At 47.3% G+C, this 15,301-nt stretch overlaps 1 protein-coding gene across 1 annotated transcript in view; it reads right to left on the reverse strand.

Moving 5' to 3' along the window:
- The window catches only part of BSN (bassoon presynaptic cytomatrix protein), a gene marked incomplete at its 3' end in the record, with an annotated part of 82,984 nt that extends 68,082 nt beyond the window's left edge, over positions 1-14,902 (reverse strand). The window contains exon 1 of the mRNA XM_080934775.1: positions 14,401-14,902. Coding sequence (XP_080790901.1) covers positions 14,401-14,615 — 215 coding nt within the window. The 5' untranslated portion in view covers positions 14,616-14,902. The remainder of the gene's footprint in view (positions 1-14,400) is intronic.
- Between the last annotated feature and the right edge of the window lie 399 nt (positions 14,903-15,301).

A 15,301-nucleotide genomic window follows, 5' to 3' on the forward strand; every position in this document is an offset into this window, starting at 1 on the left:
TTTTAAGTTCATTGTCTAGTCTGAGCCCAACTTGCTGCCTCAGCAGCTGTGTGTGGGCATAAGAAGGAAGGCCCATGGCCCTCTGAGCCTGTTAGGCATCACCCACTGCATAAGAGCCTCCAGAGGCCAGGGAACAGACCCTTAATCAAGTTTAATTCAAACATGTGCTAAAATGGGAAGTCAGGAGCACGAGTCTATCTTGTTCACCTTTCATTCTCAGGCCTGTACATGAAACCTGGCTTCAATTAATAGTCATGTCATGCCAGGCCTCGTGCTGAGTGCTTTCGTTTCCAACAAATCATTTGATAAGACTAATGTTTGTTCAATTGAATGTACTCGACTCGCTCTCCTGGAACACCGGTACTGCCTTACTTTCTTCCTCATTTTGGTCTCTCTTCGAGAACCAGGTGGCATCACAGGAAAGCACTTGCAGGTGAGGTGCAGCCTAATGTTGGAGCCTGGAGCTGACTACCCAACATGGCTGTCACCTCACTTGGATGCCTGCCAATCACACCCAGGCTGGGGGCATGGATTCCAGAGTACTTCCCTTGGTTTTATCTCCAGCACCAGTGGAAAGCCAAACCCAATGGCCCAACATCCAATTCCTAAACTTAGGCCCTGTCCCTTCCATCTCCCTCTCTGCCCACCCCTCTCCACCAACACCAGACGGTCAGGCCAAGCTCAAGAGTTCTCCCGATTATTCTCTTTCTCAGGCTCTCTGCAGCCAACCCTGGGCAAGCACCCTGCTGCACCTGCAGAGCACCTTAGAAGGGGATTACTGTGACCACATCCATCTCTTCCAGCTCCGCACTTCACCCCCACCACCCTGCTGTGTGGAGCATCTCTAAATATTAACCAGCCAAGACAACTCGCCAGCTCCCTGGTTCTACCTTTGTCCTTAGGTCAGGCCATAAAGGGAACTCTGACTTATGCATTTGCCACTTTGTTTCAAGAAATCCACTTGAGGAAACAGTCTCATAGTTTCATTGAAATCCCACACTGATGAAAACACAAAGTAACATGTGCACCATGTGACTGGCCATTATCCCAAGAATGGAAAGGACAGGGCCTAAGTTTAGGAGTTCAATGTTGGGCCAAAATAACATGTCCCTCACTGCGATGTTGCAGCCCAATGTCCACGGATAAGTCATGTTGTGTCCACAAGGGGACCAGGGTGCAGATGCAAGGAGAAGGTAGGAGTTCTGTATGCAGCTACAAAGTGATGGTCACCAAGATACATTATGTAAGTCTAGTGCAGTAGCCTCTGCCTCTAATCCCAGGACTTTAACCCTTGCACTCAGGAAGCAGAGGCAGGCAGATCTCTAGTTCTGCATAGTGAGTTCAAGACCAGCCAGGGCTACATAGTGAGATTCTGTCTCAAAAGAATGGAAGTGGGATAGGGACAGTGGGAGCTGCTAAAGCTGTTTCTTACCACAGAAGGAAGGGAAGAAGGGGCAGATCCTAGTGTGCCCTTCCTGGATCCCTGCAGTAGAGACCACGACCAAAATGTTTGTGTTCCATCACCAAGTTCTGAGGTGACTGGTGACTACAATTCCACACTGGGCTTAACTACGAATTGTGTTTTCTAAAGGAAAGTGAACAACGCATGAATATCAGTCACCTTTCTATTGCTGTGAGGAGACACCATGACCAACAAACTCTTATAAAAGAAAGCATCTGATTGGGAGCTTGCTTGAAGTTCCAGAGGTTTCATCCATTACCGTCATGGTGGCGGCCATGGCGCAACATATGCCACTGTAGCTGAGAACTAAATCATGATCCATAGAGAGAGAAGCTGGGCTTGGCATGGGCTTTTAAAGCCTCAAAGCCAACCCCCAATGAAACATTTCATCCAAGAAATCCTAATCCTTCTAATCCTTTCAAATAGAGCCACTCACTGGTGACTAAGTGTTCCAATATCTGAACCTATGGGGGCTATTCTCGGTTAGACCACCACAAAGCCAGAGTCTTGAAATGTGCTTGCTCAGTTAGAACTGCACTCCTGTGTCTGCCAGCTTCATTGCAAGAACCAGCAGCTAGCCTGCTGCCCAGGGAAGATGAAGCACACACTAAGTGGAGCCTGGAGTCCAGCCTACCAGTGAATTCTATCCAGCTTGCAAATGTCTGAGTGAGACACTTTTTTAGAAGAATTGTTATTTGAAGCCACTGAATTTTGGCTGATCTATTGCACAATAATGTGGTGAAATCAGATAAGTAATCAAAACCAATCCTCCCAAATTAAAAACAAACTAGAAAAAAGGAGCTTAATTTTATATCTTATTAATGGAATAACCACACAGGGAGGAATAACTGCTAATAGATTTAAGACACGAACCTATATGTCTCTGGAAAGACATAACCTAAAGACCAAATATATCACAGGGGGTCTTAAATTATATTTACTAGCATTGTTGCTAGGAAAAATAGCCACATTTTTACTTTAAAATGAATATACACATGTATACATATTCTATACTCTGCCTATATTTATACATGCATATATATTAGAATAAAACCAGCATATAAAAATGGCAATGTCTCAAGACCATAAAGAAGTGAGAAGTTTTTTGTTTTGGTTTAAGAGAAGGGATAAGCTGGGCAGGCATGTGGGCATACAAGCACACCTAGAGGTCCAGGATTGACTGGTGGAGGGCAGAGGACCAGGAGTGGGTTCTGAGGATCAGACTCAAGCCCTCATACTTGGCAGCGAGCCCTTTTTCAATGAGCCACATTCCTCCTTCTGTGTATATTTGTATATTTAGAATTTTTGTCTGCAGAGCACCTGCTGCTCCTGTGAGCACAGGCCCTACAGAGTCAAAGACTGGTGTTCCTAAGAAAGGCTAGCAGGAAAAGGGCGGGCCTGCAAGGTGATTCTTCTGCGGTGCACAGGGGGCTGTAACCAGAGTAAAGGGGTGCTCAGTTCTCAAATCTGACTTTGACTCGTCCTCTCTTCTCAACTGGGAACTCTCCAAACATCAACTAGCAAGGCATTGGCTGTGAAACTCTAACACTGGCCATTCAAGGTCAGATGTAGAGCTTAAGAACATGGGTTCACAAGGACTCAGGAGAGGGAGATACCCTCAGAAAATTACTCCTGAAACATACACACCTTAGTTACTACTCTCCCTCTCCAGTGGAACAGAGTCCGGACCCAAAAACCTCACTAGGTTACAAAGAATCTCCAGGCTCCTGCAGATGTATAGCTGGGTTCCATGAATCCAAGATGGGGGCCACTCAGCCTTCATGCAAAGATGGCCTGCATCAGGCTAGACACCCATGGATATAGCTTCTATAAAGATCTCAGAGAGGCAGAGGAAGATACTCTGTTGCTTGCATGAGTGAAGTCTCTGATCCCTCAGACTATGTCTTTCATAATCCATGTGACTTGCTAAGCTGGGCCCTATTCTCTGAGTCTCCCTGTCCTCAGAGTACTGAGAGCTTTGGGCAAGGCAACCCAGATAGGCAACTGTCCCCACTACAGCCAAAGAAGCTGGAGTTGTCAAGACCGGAGAAGACCAGATTGAGGAAGGGAAAGAACATGGCAGGTAGGGAGGCTCATAACAGACACCTGTGAAACCTCTGAGTGGAGGACCAGCCAGCAAGAACTATAAGGAGATCCATTTCAAATAACCAACACCAGGAGTTTTCCAACAGAGAAGTCTGCTGAGAAAAGCCAAAGACTACTGACCACCAGCGTTCATATGAGAGCAGATCTCTGCCTGGGAGATGAAAACAGCTGTTCCAGCATCTGTCAGAGGCTGGGTTAGAGACAAAGAACACACATTATCTGCTGAAGTCAAACCATATTCCTAAAGGGATCATCCTCACGTGCTGGACCTTGACACTGAGGAGGTCTGGCCTAAGCCCACAGAGGCCTGGGGCAGCTCTTCCCACTAAAATGAAGGAGCCAACCCAACTGTCCAACTGCCTGAGTGGAGTAGGCCAAACTACCCTCTCCCAGGCTAGCCTTTCCTTGTGCCAACCTCCCCCCTCACAGTTTTGCCCAACTCCAGTTCCCCCTGGCAATCATAGGCACATAGACCATTGCCAGAGCACCCATGGTACTCAGGAGATGAGGGGACACAGAGCAGGAAACGCCAAGCCTGGCCTAGGTTTCACTTGGATCTTTGTTACCGGCTGCCTACCCCAGTACATGGAGGCCGATGACTTTCCAAGTAGCCACCTGTAGGAAAAGTGCCAGCCAGCCTTCACCTGGCTCCAGGCTTGACCTCCTTTGTCCGTTCTAGGGGCCATCCTCTTTTTACAGCTGCTTTAATTCCCCTCCAGTATGTGCATTGTGCTTTTTATTTATAAACTTGTTTTGTTTGAGACAGGGTCTCATTCTGTGCCGGTCTGGAACACAGAGTGACCCTCCTATCTCAGCCTCCAGAATGCTGGGGTTACAGGTGTGAGCCACCATGGCTAGTTTGTGACCTTGACGTCTATTCTTAGTGGGGCTGAAGAACAGCAGAATGTAACGTCTCCCTTTTTATTTGTCTCATAGAAATCAAATGTCAAGGGTGAATGGGGCTTTGGAGATTATCCGGTTAAACTTTTCATTTTAGAGATGATGAAACTGAAAACTTTGGGGCCTGGGTGTGGGTCAGTGGTGGAGTCCTTACCAAGAATGATCCTCAGAAGCTCAAAAATAAACCAAGAATATCCTAAAGATCTCCTCTGCGTGTGTACTCAGTGTGGCGTCTGGGGCAACATCAAATGATCAAAACCTGGATTTCGGATTGTCATTCAGGAGGCCCACTATTCAGCACCCTACACTGTCCTTTATCCAAATGTCCTACTTCCTGATCCTTTTGCCTCCCCACAGCCCTCCCCATCCTCTTGCTAAATTTTCCATCTTCTCTGAGCAGGAGGCAGGGAAATGACATGGCTCTCCAGCTGTGCTCAGTGTAAGGCATTTTAGTTTGCTAACGTCTGCTTGCTAGCTGTTCTGAAACGCTCATCTTAGGTCTTTGGAGCTCCCAACAGAATAAGCTAATGTTTTGAATGTGTTTGGTAAGCTGTAAAGCACTATACAAATATATGTTCTACTATTTTAGGATATGGAATAATACGAGCCTTTCAAATTGTGCTTTTGATTATCCTACCTCTGTGGGACAAAGAGAAGCAGAGGCGAGAAGGGCAAGAAGGAAGAGGAAAGGAAGGTAGAGATCTGGACATGTCTGTCTGTCTGTCCCTCCCCAGACCACAAGTCCATCAAGGACAGAGACCAATCATTCTATGCTACATTCTCTGCTCTCACGGTTCACCAAGCATAGGCTCAATGAATGGTTCCTTTAAAACCCTCGCAGGAGGCAGGGTACTAATGGTCCCACCACTCAGAGGCTGAAGTAAAAAGATTAAAAGCCAGTCCGGGCCACACAGTGAAACACTGACAAGTGAAACAACGCTGAGCTGGATTTGTAGCCCAGAAGCAGAGCATCCACCTAGTGTGCATGAAACTGTGGGTTCGATTCCCAGCACTGTATTATCCTCAGCTACATGGGGAGTTTGAGGCCACCCTGAGCTACGTGAGACCCTGTCTCAAACAGTATGTATATATATATATTTCTGGACTGAGAATTTAGCTCAGTAGTAGAGCATTTGATATATGAGGCCCTGGGCTCAATGGCTAGCATCAAAATATGTAAGTAATAAAATTTAAGTTAATAAAAACACTTCTATTTCACTGAAAAAAAATAATCCCAAGGGTTCCCACATACAAAATACACAGAAGAGGAGAATGCAGAGACTTTGTCAAGAGATACCAACTCTAAGGTAGAAAGAAGAAATTCAAGATATCTACTGTATATCATCATAACTATAATCAATAACAATATTATATTCTTGAAAAAGCACTAAGCAGATTTCAACCATTTTTCACCACAAGAAAATAAGTATGTAAGGGAATAAACACACTATTTTTCCATAATTTAAAGTGCCATGAGGTATGTAATAAATACTGTTAATTTAAAAGCCTGATGTAATGGCACATGCCCATCATCCTAGCACTTGAGAGGAGGAAGCAAACAGGAGGATCCCAAATTCAAGGCCAGCTTGGGCCACATGAGACCTCTATCCCACCCTACCCTCCAAAAAACATGAGGCTCAGTGGGTAAAGTGCTTGCCACATAAGCATGACCTCTGTTTGGACAAGAACAAACAAAAAGCCAGATGTGGTGGCAGGTGTCTGTAGATGCAGATGTCCTACAATGAGGTGGGAGTTGGCCTGACAGAGATGGCCATGAGCAGCCTGAGGCTGGAGAGATGTGTCAATGGTTACAACCACTTCCTGCTTTTCCAGAGGGGCAGAGTTTGATTTTCAGGACTCCTGTTGGGTGGCTTCCTGTCTGTAACTGCAGTTCCTGCCTTCATGGGCACTGACATTCAGAAACCCTCATACAGACACATGCATACACATAATTAAAGCCAAAATATTTTAAAAGGGTAAGGAGAGCTACCCAGCTCTCAGAAGGCACTCAGAAGGCAGCGGTAGGCAGATCTCTGAGTTCAAGGCCAACCTGGTCTACACAGAAAGTTTCTAAGACTCCCAGAACTATACAGAGACCCTGTCTCAAAAAAAAAAAAAAAAAAAAAAAAAAAAGATAAAAGGGTATGGAGGACCAGAGTGATTGTTCAGTGACTAAAAGCACTGGCTGCTCTTCCAGAGGACCAAGGTTCAATTCCCAAAATCCACAAGGCAATTCACAACCATCTATAGCTCCAGTCCCTAGGGACCTGATGTCCTTTCTGGCTTTGGTGGGCACTAGGCACGCACATGTTGCATAGACTTACATGCAAGCACACACCCATATGCATAAAATATTTTAAAAAATGAAGGAGAGACCCTGCCTCAAAGTGGTAGGTAAGGTCTAACACCTGTGGTTTTCCTCTTCTCTAAGTATGCACCACAGAATGCTCTTTCTTCCCTTTGTCTCTCTGTCTTCTTTTTCTGTCTCTATTTATCTATCCCTGTCTTCTTTCTTTCTCTGTCTCTGTCTGTCTCTCTGTCTCTGTCTCTCTGGCTCTGTTTCTCTCTCTCTTTCTCTTTCTCTTCCTTTCTCTCTCTCTCTCTCTCTCTCTCTCTCTCTTTCTCTCTCTCTGTCACACACACACACACACACACACAGATGTACATGAACAAGTAGTAGTCCCTTGCTAACCCCCAAATAGCAATATACCAGTGTGACCATTGAAAAGTGCCCTTATCTTCCCTCTTTTCCAAATCACCCACATTCTATGTGATTATTCAGCATCCTTGTGAGAATTATTTTCCTCCCTAGTCCAGTGTCACTGGACAGCCCTGGCTCATTTGAAGACCAGGGACACTCCCAGTTAAGACAATCCTGGGGTATCTTCTCACAGGCTCCTAGAGAAGCTGCTCTTTGAGACTAGGTCTCAGCTTCCTCTCAGCTTCTTCACCTTTGACTCTAACATCAGAACCACCTGCTCTAGGCCAGACTTCTGCAAGCATTTCTGACTTGATCCTAAAAAGGATTCAAAAGGTTCCAGGTTGCATCCAAGTAATTTTTTTGTTAGAATAAAGTAGAGGACAGCAGATAAAGATTCTCTTCTTGATCAAAGCTCTCATTAGCACCTTGGGTGCAAAAGGGCAAAGACTGAAAAGGAAACATGCTAACACCCCGCTGCGGCCCAGAATGCAATTCGGATGAGTGAAGGAGAACACCCACAAGGCTCAGCTGCTCAGCCCTAAATGTAAGTTAGACAAGAAGAAAAATGCCATGGTTCTGGTCTTGGGATGGTGGTCAAGTAGCACTTGCCTAGCCTAGCATGCACAAGGCCTTGGGTTGAATTCCCAGAACCACAAAAAAAAAAAAAAAAAAGACAGAGAAAGACCAGCAGACACCCAGCCACTAGAGGTCCAGCCTGACAGGAAGGAACCACAGAGAGCAGAAGGTCAGAATTCCAACCTCCCTATCACACAGAGAGCCATAGGCCACAGTCCCAACTACAGCCAGCCTCCCCCGAAGTGCTTATAAGTGGAGGTGGCAGATGGTCCCTTAGGAGAGGAGCTTGGGCAAGTCCATGAATGTGGTGCTGTGACCAGTGTGACATTCTTCTGGCAATGGGAGGACTGAGGGAGGAGTCCCCACAGTGAGATTGTTCACCAAGCCTCACTCATATCCTGAAGTGGTCCTCAGTCCCTGCTGCAAGCCTGCAGGCCTCAGTCACCACTGCACTGCTTTCAAACAGGCAGGAAGGACAAGATGCCAGGACAGATGGGGCCTGCAGGGTTTGCCTGGCCTAGCAGGTCAAGAGAAAAATAAAACACCTAGCAGACTGTCGATGATGAGGCAGTCATCCAGTAACCATAGTCAGAACTAATGCAGCGGCGCTATCAACCCCAGGTTGATAAGGACAGGCAGGTCCATGGGCTCCAGGAGTGAGACCAGTGAGCTGAGGACTTATTGAAACCCTCAAACCTATCTCCTAGCAGCTTCCAACCTCAAATCTACAGAGAGCTCACATGAAGACTCTGAAAGTTTTGGCTTCTTAAATGCAGAACCAAACCAATTCAGGAAAATTTCAGAGAAAGAAGAAAAAGTGGCCCAGTACATTGTTCTTTGGCTCCCGAATTAGTCCAAAGCCTGGCTCTATTTTTAGCGACTTCCTCCTCTCTCCATATCTGAATTCTTCAACCAATCTAAAGGTGGAATTTCAGCCAAGCATGGTAGCACATGCCTCTCAGCACTTAGGAGGCTAAGGCAGGAGGGTTGAGAGTTTGAGGCCACCCTGGGCTATACAAAATACATTTAAGACCAACATAGCAAGTCATGGTCTCAAAAATAACAGCAAAATGAATAAAGTGTGGGATTTGCTTATGACATACAATTCAGTGGTATGGCATTTGTCTAGAATATATGAAGCCGCTTGGTTTGAAATCCAGCACTATAAATAAATAAATAAATAAATAATAATAATAATGAAATGTGTATCAGAATAGATTCTAAATATAATATCCAATTTTTCAGAAAAACATTGGCCAAGATACATCTTAAATGGCATCCTAAGAATGCAATTTAGCCCAGTCCAAAATATGAAGAATCACAGAACAAATGACTCAGAGCTGTAACACATGAACTACAAAACGAACAACTTAAGAGACAGTCTATCAGTTTAAAGAGACTAGATTCGCCATATACATCACAATTTGAGCAAACCAACTGTCAAGATCTATAACACAGTCAGAAGACAGAACCACATCCAAATAATCCCTGAGATTAAGAACAGATTGTTGGGGGGCTGGAGAGCAGTTAACGTCATGTACTGTTCTTGCAGTGGACCCAGGTTCAGTTCTCGGCACCCACACTGGACGGCTCTTACTGCCTATACCCAGTGGGGGGGGTAAGGGGGAGGAAGGAGGGAGGGAGGGAGTTCCTGGACTCTTCGGTCACTTGCACTCAGATGCATATTCATACAGAGACACCCAGATACACATAATTAAAAATAAATCTTTTTAAAAGAACAGGTTGTTGTGTGGCATGTTCATCTTGAAGACGGAGTGCATGCCTAGCATTTCTGAGGCCCGGGTTTGATTCCTAGCATACCTTTCCTGGAAGAAAGAAATACTGACTGACGGCATTATGGCTCCATTTGGACAGAGCTCATTTCTTAGGATACATGAGTTGCTGATGATGGGATGTCGGACTGTCTTGAGATTTGTTCCAGTGAGAAGGAAGGGAGGTAAATGTAACTTGATGGCCGAGTTGAGCGTGCCACGGCAGAGTAATTGGGACATGAGGTTTTAGCGGACCACCCCCTCTGTGATCACACATGCTGAAATGTCCCATAGCAATCTTGTTTTGTGTGCTTGCTCGCTTGCTTGCTTGTTTAAATAGCCCATCTTCTCCTAAGTTCTCCACTAGAAAAAAAAATGTTAATCCGGAACCAGGCATGGTCCCTCACACCTGTAGTTGCAGCATTTGTAAAGCTGAGGCAGGCAGAGCAGCCTTAGTCCAAGGCCACCCTGGATTATGTGGTGAATTCTAGGCTAGGTCAGGATATAGAATAAGATTCTGTCTCCAAGCAAACCACCGAGCATCTCAACAGCCCGGCTAGTGCTGGAGACAATATTACTAAAGTTGATTCTTTTCCCCTGGCAAGAAATGTACAAAAACAATCGCCCTCTCTAGGTAAGATTGACAATGTCACTATTCTAAAGGAAGGTCACTTTAATTCATACCTGTACTCCCAGAAAACTCAGCCACTGGGGCCAGACAAGGCTTCTAAATGACAAATGACTGTTATTTCCAAACCCGGCAACTTTGCCTGTCCTTCTGCCTTCACAGCTTCAGAGTCGGCTCTGCGAGTCCATGACTATTAGTTAATGCAGTGGACCTGGACCCAGACACCATGCCTGACGAATCCATTTTGAGAAAAGGACTCCACATGGCTCCCAGGGCTTTCTCACCCATCCAGCAAGCGACAAGGTTCTCTGTCATGTTTGCCTCAAGACTTCTCCATGTCATGTGAACTAAAAGGGAATTGTGGGTTTTGATGGGCGTTTAGAGAAAGATGTCTTAGCTGGCCTGTCCCCGTCTCTCTCCCAGTCTCTTGCATTCAGTCTCACTCTTTCCTCGATGTCTCTGCCAAGGGAGACCACATTCCTCTTCTCCGCCTCTTCCCGCCCCTACCCCTGAATTCCAATAATTTTCCCATAATGCTTTGGATGTCTCCATCCCTTGAAACCTGTGACTTTCTAATCTTCCTACTTGAAGACCCTTCCGTAAGCAGACACTAGGCTGCCCAGTCTCTCCTAGAGATTATCCACAATTTGGCTCTCTGAGAGGGACCTAACCAGACTGAGTGCTAGCGGGTAAGGAAGTACTAGGCTTTTCTTCTTCCATCCTCTCCATGTAGCCAAATCCAGGGCTTGTTCTTGATAGCTAAGATATCTCAGCTAATTTACTGAAGATCAGCTTACACACGACAAAACATTTACACGTTCTTACAGCTGATGTGCGTGAGATAGGCCACCACTGATTGATGTGGACCCTTTGTGCGATTTTAAAGTAATTGTTTTTAGATTTATATAGTTACTTGTGTGTGAATGTGCCTAAATCTATGTGCACAGTTAGAGGAGGGGTGTGTCCACCTGCGTCCACACAGGGAGATGCCAAACGAGGATCTTGAGGGTCCTCTTCAACATTCTCCAGTCACCCACTTTGAAGCTGGGGCTCTCATCTTCTCAGAGAGGCTGGAAGCCAGCAAATCTTAGTGATCCTCTTGTCCCGCCCCACCTCTCCACGCTGGAGTCGCAGGTTTGCATGAGATACCCAGTTAAATGATGCTGGAATCCGAACTCAGGTCCTCATAATTGTGTAGCAAGTGCTATTCACCACTGAACCATCTCTCCCTCCCTGATTTGAGTAATTCTTGTTTTATTTTTGTGTGTGTGTGTGGGGGGGGGGGTGTTTTGCTTTCACGTATGCCTGTGCATCATGTATGCTTAGTGTCCACAGAGGCCAGAAGGGAGTGTCAGATCCATCCGGACTGAAGTTATAGGTGGCTGTCACCCTATATGTGTGGAGGTCAGGAATTGAACCCAGGTCCTCTAAAAGAGTAGTCAGTGCTCTTAACTGCTAAACCATCTCTCCCGTACCCAATAAGCAGGTTTTTGTTTTGTTTTGTAGTGATACTGGGGCTTGAACCCTGGGCCTTATAGGTGTTGAGTAAGCACTCTGCCACTGTACTACCTCTCAGCACCTTTAAGTACTTTCTCAGGTACTCACAAGGTCTGGCCTTAGCCTGTCAGTATGTCATGGATACATGTGCAGGTAAAATTGCATCATCTTGTGCCCTTGCTACACATTGACACATCTCCATAAATTAGTGAGTGAATGAATGAACAAATGGATGGAGTTTGTTCCTTCCTTTAGCAGGATGCCCCTACCAAGTTGCTTAGCTTAGAAAGCAGAGTCTGGGACAGAGATCAGCTTCCTTCCAATCTGGTTCCACGGGAAAAGCAGAGCTGATATAACCATATGGGGTGAACTGGAGACCAGAAACAGAAAATCCTTCCTTGTGTTGCTCTGCAGTGCCCAAAGCTCTGCCATCAGCTCTGGAGGCCAAGAGGCATCACTATGGGTGTGGTACACCTATGCTTACTGAATTCAAGTCAGGCTCTTCAGCCTTGAACGCTGAAGCCACCCCCTCACAGAGCCCAAGTCAGCTCAGCATGAGGAGGAAAAGAAGGAATTCAGCTTGAGGTGACAGAAGGTGATGTGGCAATAGGAGAGAAGCAGAATTCCACTCCGGAGGAACCTCACTTTTGTTCTCTATGGGGGTTAGAAAATTAATCACATCTTCTTTTGGCCCCTTCCCCGATACTATAAGGTTTCGGGCTGCTATAAAATGCAAGATCTTGTTGGGAACAAATGTCTCCCTGTGCAGTGCTCTTTGCTGAGTACCTGCAGGCACATACCGTGGGGCTCTTTCTTCATCAATGGGCCAATCTGTTCATCGGCATCTCAGAACAGAACATGCTAAATTTGGTATCAGGTACCTGAGATGAACTGGTGAGGGGAACTAGAAGCCATTCCGCCTCTGAGGGAGAGACAGACAGAAGTAGCTGTCTGACTAGCTGAGATGCTGTGATAAACTGACTAGGAACTAAAAGGGTGGATCCTACCCCCTCAAGGGTCCTCAGCCTTCAGTGTTGCTGACAAACCACCAGCTCACCTGCTGAGCCTCAAAACTGAATCACCTCAGGAACACAGGCCTGTGTGTGAGCCCTGTCCACGGCTGGCGGGGTGTGCTGTGACTGCTAAGCCCATCAATAGCCCATGGTTTCTGTGTGCATGGAAGTAGCTAGGTCTGCCTTGTAGCAGGATTTATAGGCAGAACAGAAAGGAAACACCAAGGCGTATGGGCAGTATATAGCAGCCTCTTTCCTGTTCCTCTAAGCTGCCAGTCTTTCCAAATTTCCATATGCTTGCCTCTGCAGTGTCTGATAAACAACTGGTAGAGCCGCTGGTTTGGTTAACCAGAAAGGAAGTGGCAAATTCCCCACATAACAAGGTGTTTTTCCATTCAGCCGGAGCTTTTCCTTGGAGGGAGACTGAAGCCTGGTGAGCCTCTTTCTCAAGCTAAAACCCAAACAAGTAACTCAACACACAGCAAGATGGACAGTGTTTCCAGGGCCAAGAGCTGTGCTACTCAATTGTATTACTGTAACAGCAAATGTGGAACAGGCAAATTCCACCTCTAAAAGGTACTTTCATGGGTTGGCTTGTTTGAGATGGTTTCAGGCTACTGACATCCCTTCGTCACTGTGAGCTGTCTAAGAAAAGACTTCTGAAGGAATAAACACAGGAGACACAGTTGGGCATCTGAAAAAGCAAACATTATTCTTGGAGGTTTTGTGTATCGTAAAAGGCAAAGCAATATACATATACATATGTACATATGTCTTTGAATGGAGATAGAAGCACTTCTCCCCAAGGGGGATGCTACTCCCTAGGCCCAACTGGTGTAAAAATAACGTCTTCCGTTTTACCCTGTCATCTCTTGGTAGTCTTGAGTCGGCTGACACAGATCAACAACATTCACATCCTCTGCTTTCGGTGCAACTTGTTTTTGCAGAATCTGGGTCTGGCAAACACTTAAAACAAGCTGGGCCCAAAATATTTGGCTAGGTCTATTTGGTTTAAGCCATTCTATGTGGATTTTGGCTTTCCCAGTAGCTGGAGGTGTTGAGCTAAATCATTAAGCCATGAGTTCATATCTGGTGGGAGGTAATTCATTAGTGGTTTTTTGCTTCACCTGAAAAGTGTTCACGAACCCTTGATGAAAGCACATGACTGTGAGTATTATCAGGCCTGATAGTATCCAGTGGGCAATTTTCCTTCCCTCAGACACTGACAGCCACAAAATGCTTGAGGAAAGCGAAAGACCAAGTTCGTGGTTCAACTATTCCCATCCTTCCCTATTCCTTAGCAGTGTGACACTTATCTTCCCTGACAGCCACTCCCATTGTGCTCTTTCTCGACCCAACACAATGGACATATGCACACGCTGGCAGACAGGGAGGATGTCTTCCATCCCATTGCTCCCCTGTGCAGAGGGACCAGGCTAAGGTTACATAAGCCCCTCCTTAGCTCTTGGGCCCCTGCGCTGTGGGGAAGAGAATTGGGGGATTGTGACGAAGTCACGGTCTGCAGGCCCTGACTAACCCTGTACTCACCATCCTGTCCTGCCAAGGCGGGGCGGCTAGAAACCTAGGGTCGCTCACCTCGACCACCCAGCTCACGCCAATCTGGCAGGATTCGGAGTGCAGGCAGACCCGAACCTGCGGTTCACTAGATCGTGGGATTCCAGGCCCCGGCCCCAGATTCGGACCACAGTTCCCTGCCCCCCAGACACTCAGACGCGCGTTCTTACCTGCCCGGGCCAGGGCCGGGGCCAGGACCGGGGACTGGACCGACACCAGGGGTCGGGGGTCCCGCCGCTCGCGCAGCGCCAGTCACGGGGAGCTGTCCGCCGCCAGCTAGTGCTGAAGGCGGCTTCCCTGCTCCGGGGCCCGGACCCAGACCAGAACCTCCGGGCGGCAGCGGCCCTTCACCCGCGCCGCCCTCCAGGCTGGCCTCGTTGCCCATGGTGGGCAGGCGGGCGGGCGGGGTCGGGGTCGCACTGCGCCCGGGCCGGCGGCTCCCGGGCGGCGCTCACACTCTCCGCTCCACCGCAGCTGCCGCCATCTCCCAGCTTGGCTCTCACAGCCGACTGCTGCTGCGCATGCGCGTCGAGCGCGCCCCTGCCCTGCACACGCCCCCCCTCCCCGCGCGCGCTCACGCCAGCCCGCGAAGACTCGTGTCCACGCACCAGCCTCGGGGTCGCCGGGAAAAGGCCTCCGGAACCCGCGCATGCGCCCTCCGCGGCCAACGCGGCCGGCGGGTGTTGAAGGCCCGCTGCAGGGGGAGGTCGCCTTCTGTTGGACCACTTTGGAGGTTCACTAGACCTTAGAAGCCACCTGAGAGTGGTGGCCTACGTATGTAATGCCTGTCCTGAGGAGGTTGAGACACGAAAATCAAGGTCATTCTCAGGTACATAGTGAGTTCGAGGACAGCCTACATCTAACCATTTTAAAAGAAACTGGGCAGGCAAGAGGAATCAATAGGTAAAGATGCTTGCTCCAGGTTTGAGGCTCTAAGTTAGGAACATGGTCAAAGGAGAGAACCAATTTCCATGCGTTATCCTCTGCTCTACTCACCCTCCCGTACCCCCAGCTATACACATATACAAATAAAAATGTCTTCCTTTAAAAGATAGTCTAGAGAGATGATTT

The sequence above is a fragment of the Micromys minutus genome (genome assembly GCF_963924665.1).
Source record: "Micromys minutus genome assembly, chromosome: 21".
Classification (NCBI taxonomy): Eukaryota; Metazoa; Chordata; class Mammalia; order Rodentia; family Muridae; genus Micromys; species Micromys minutus.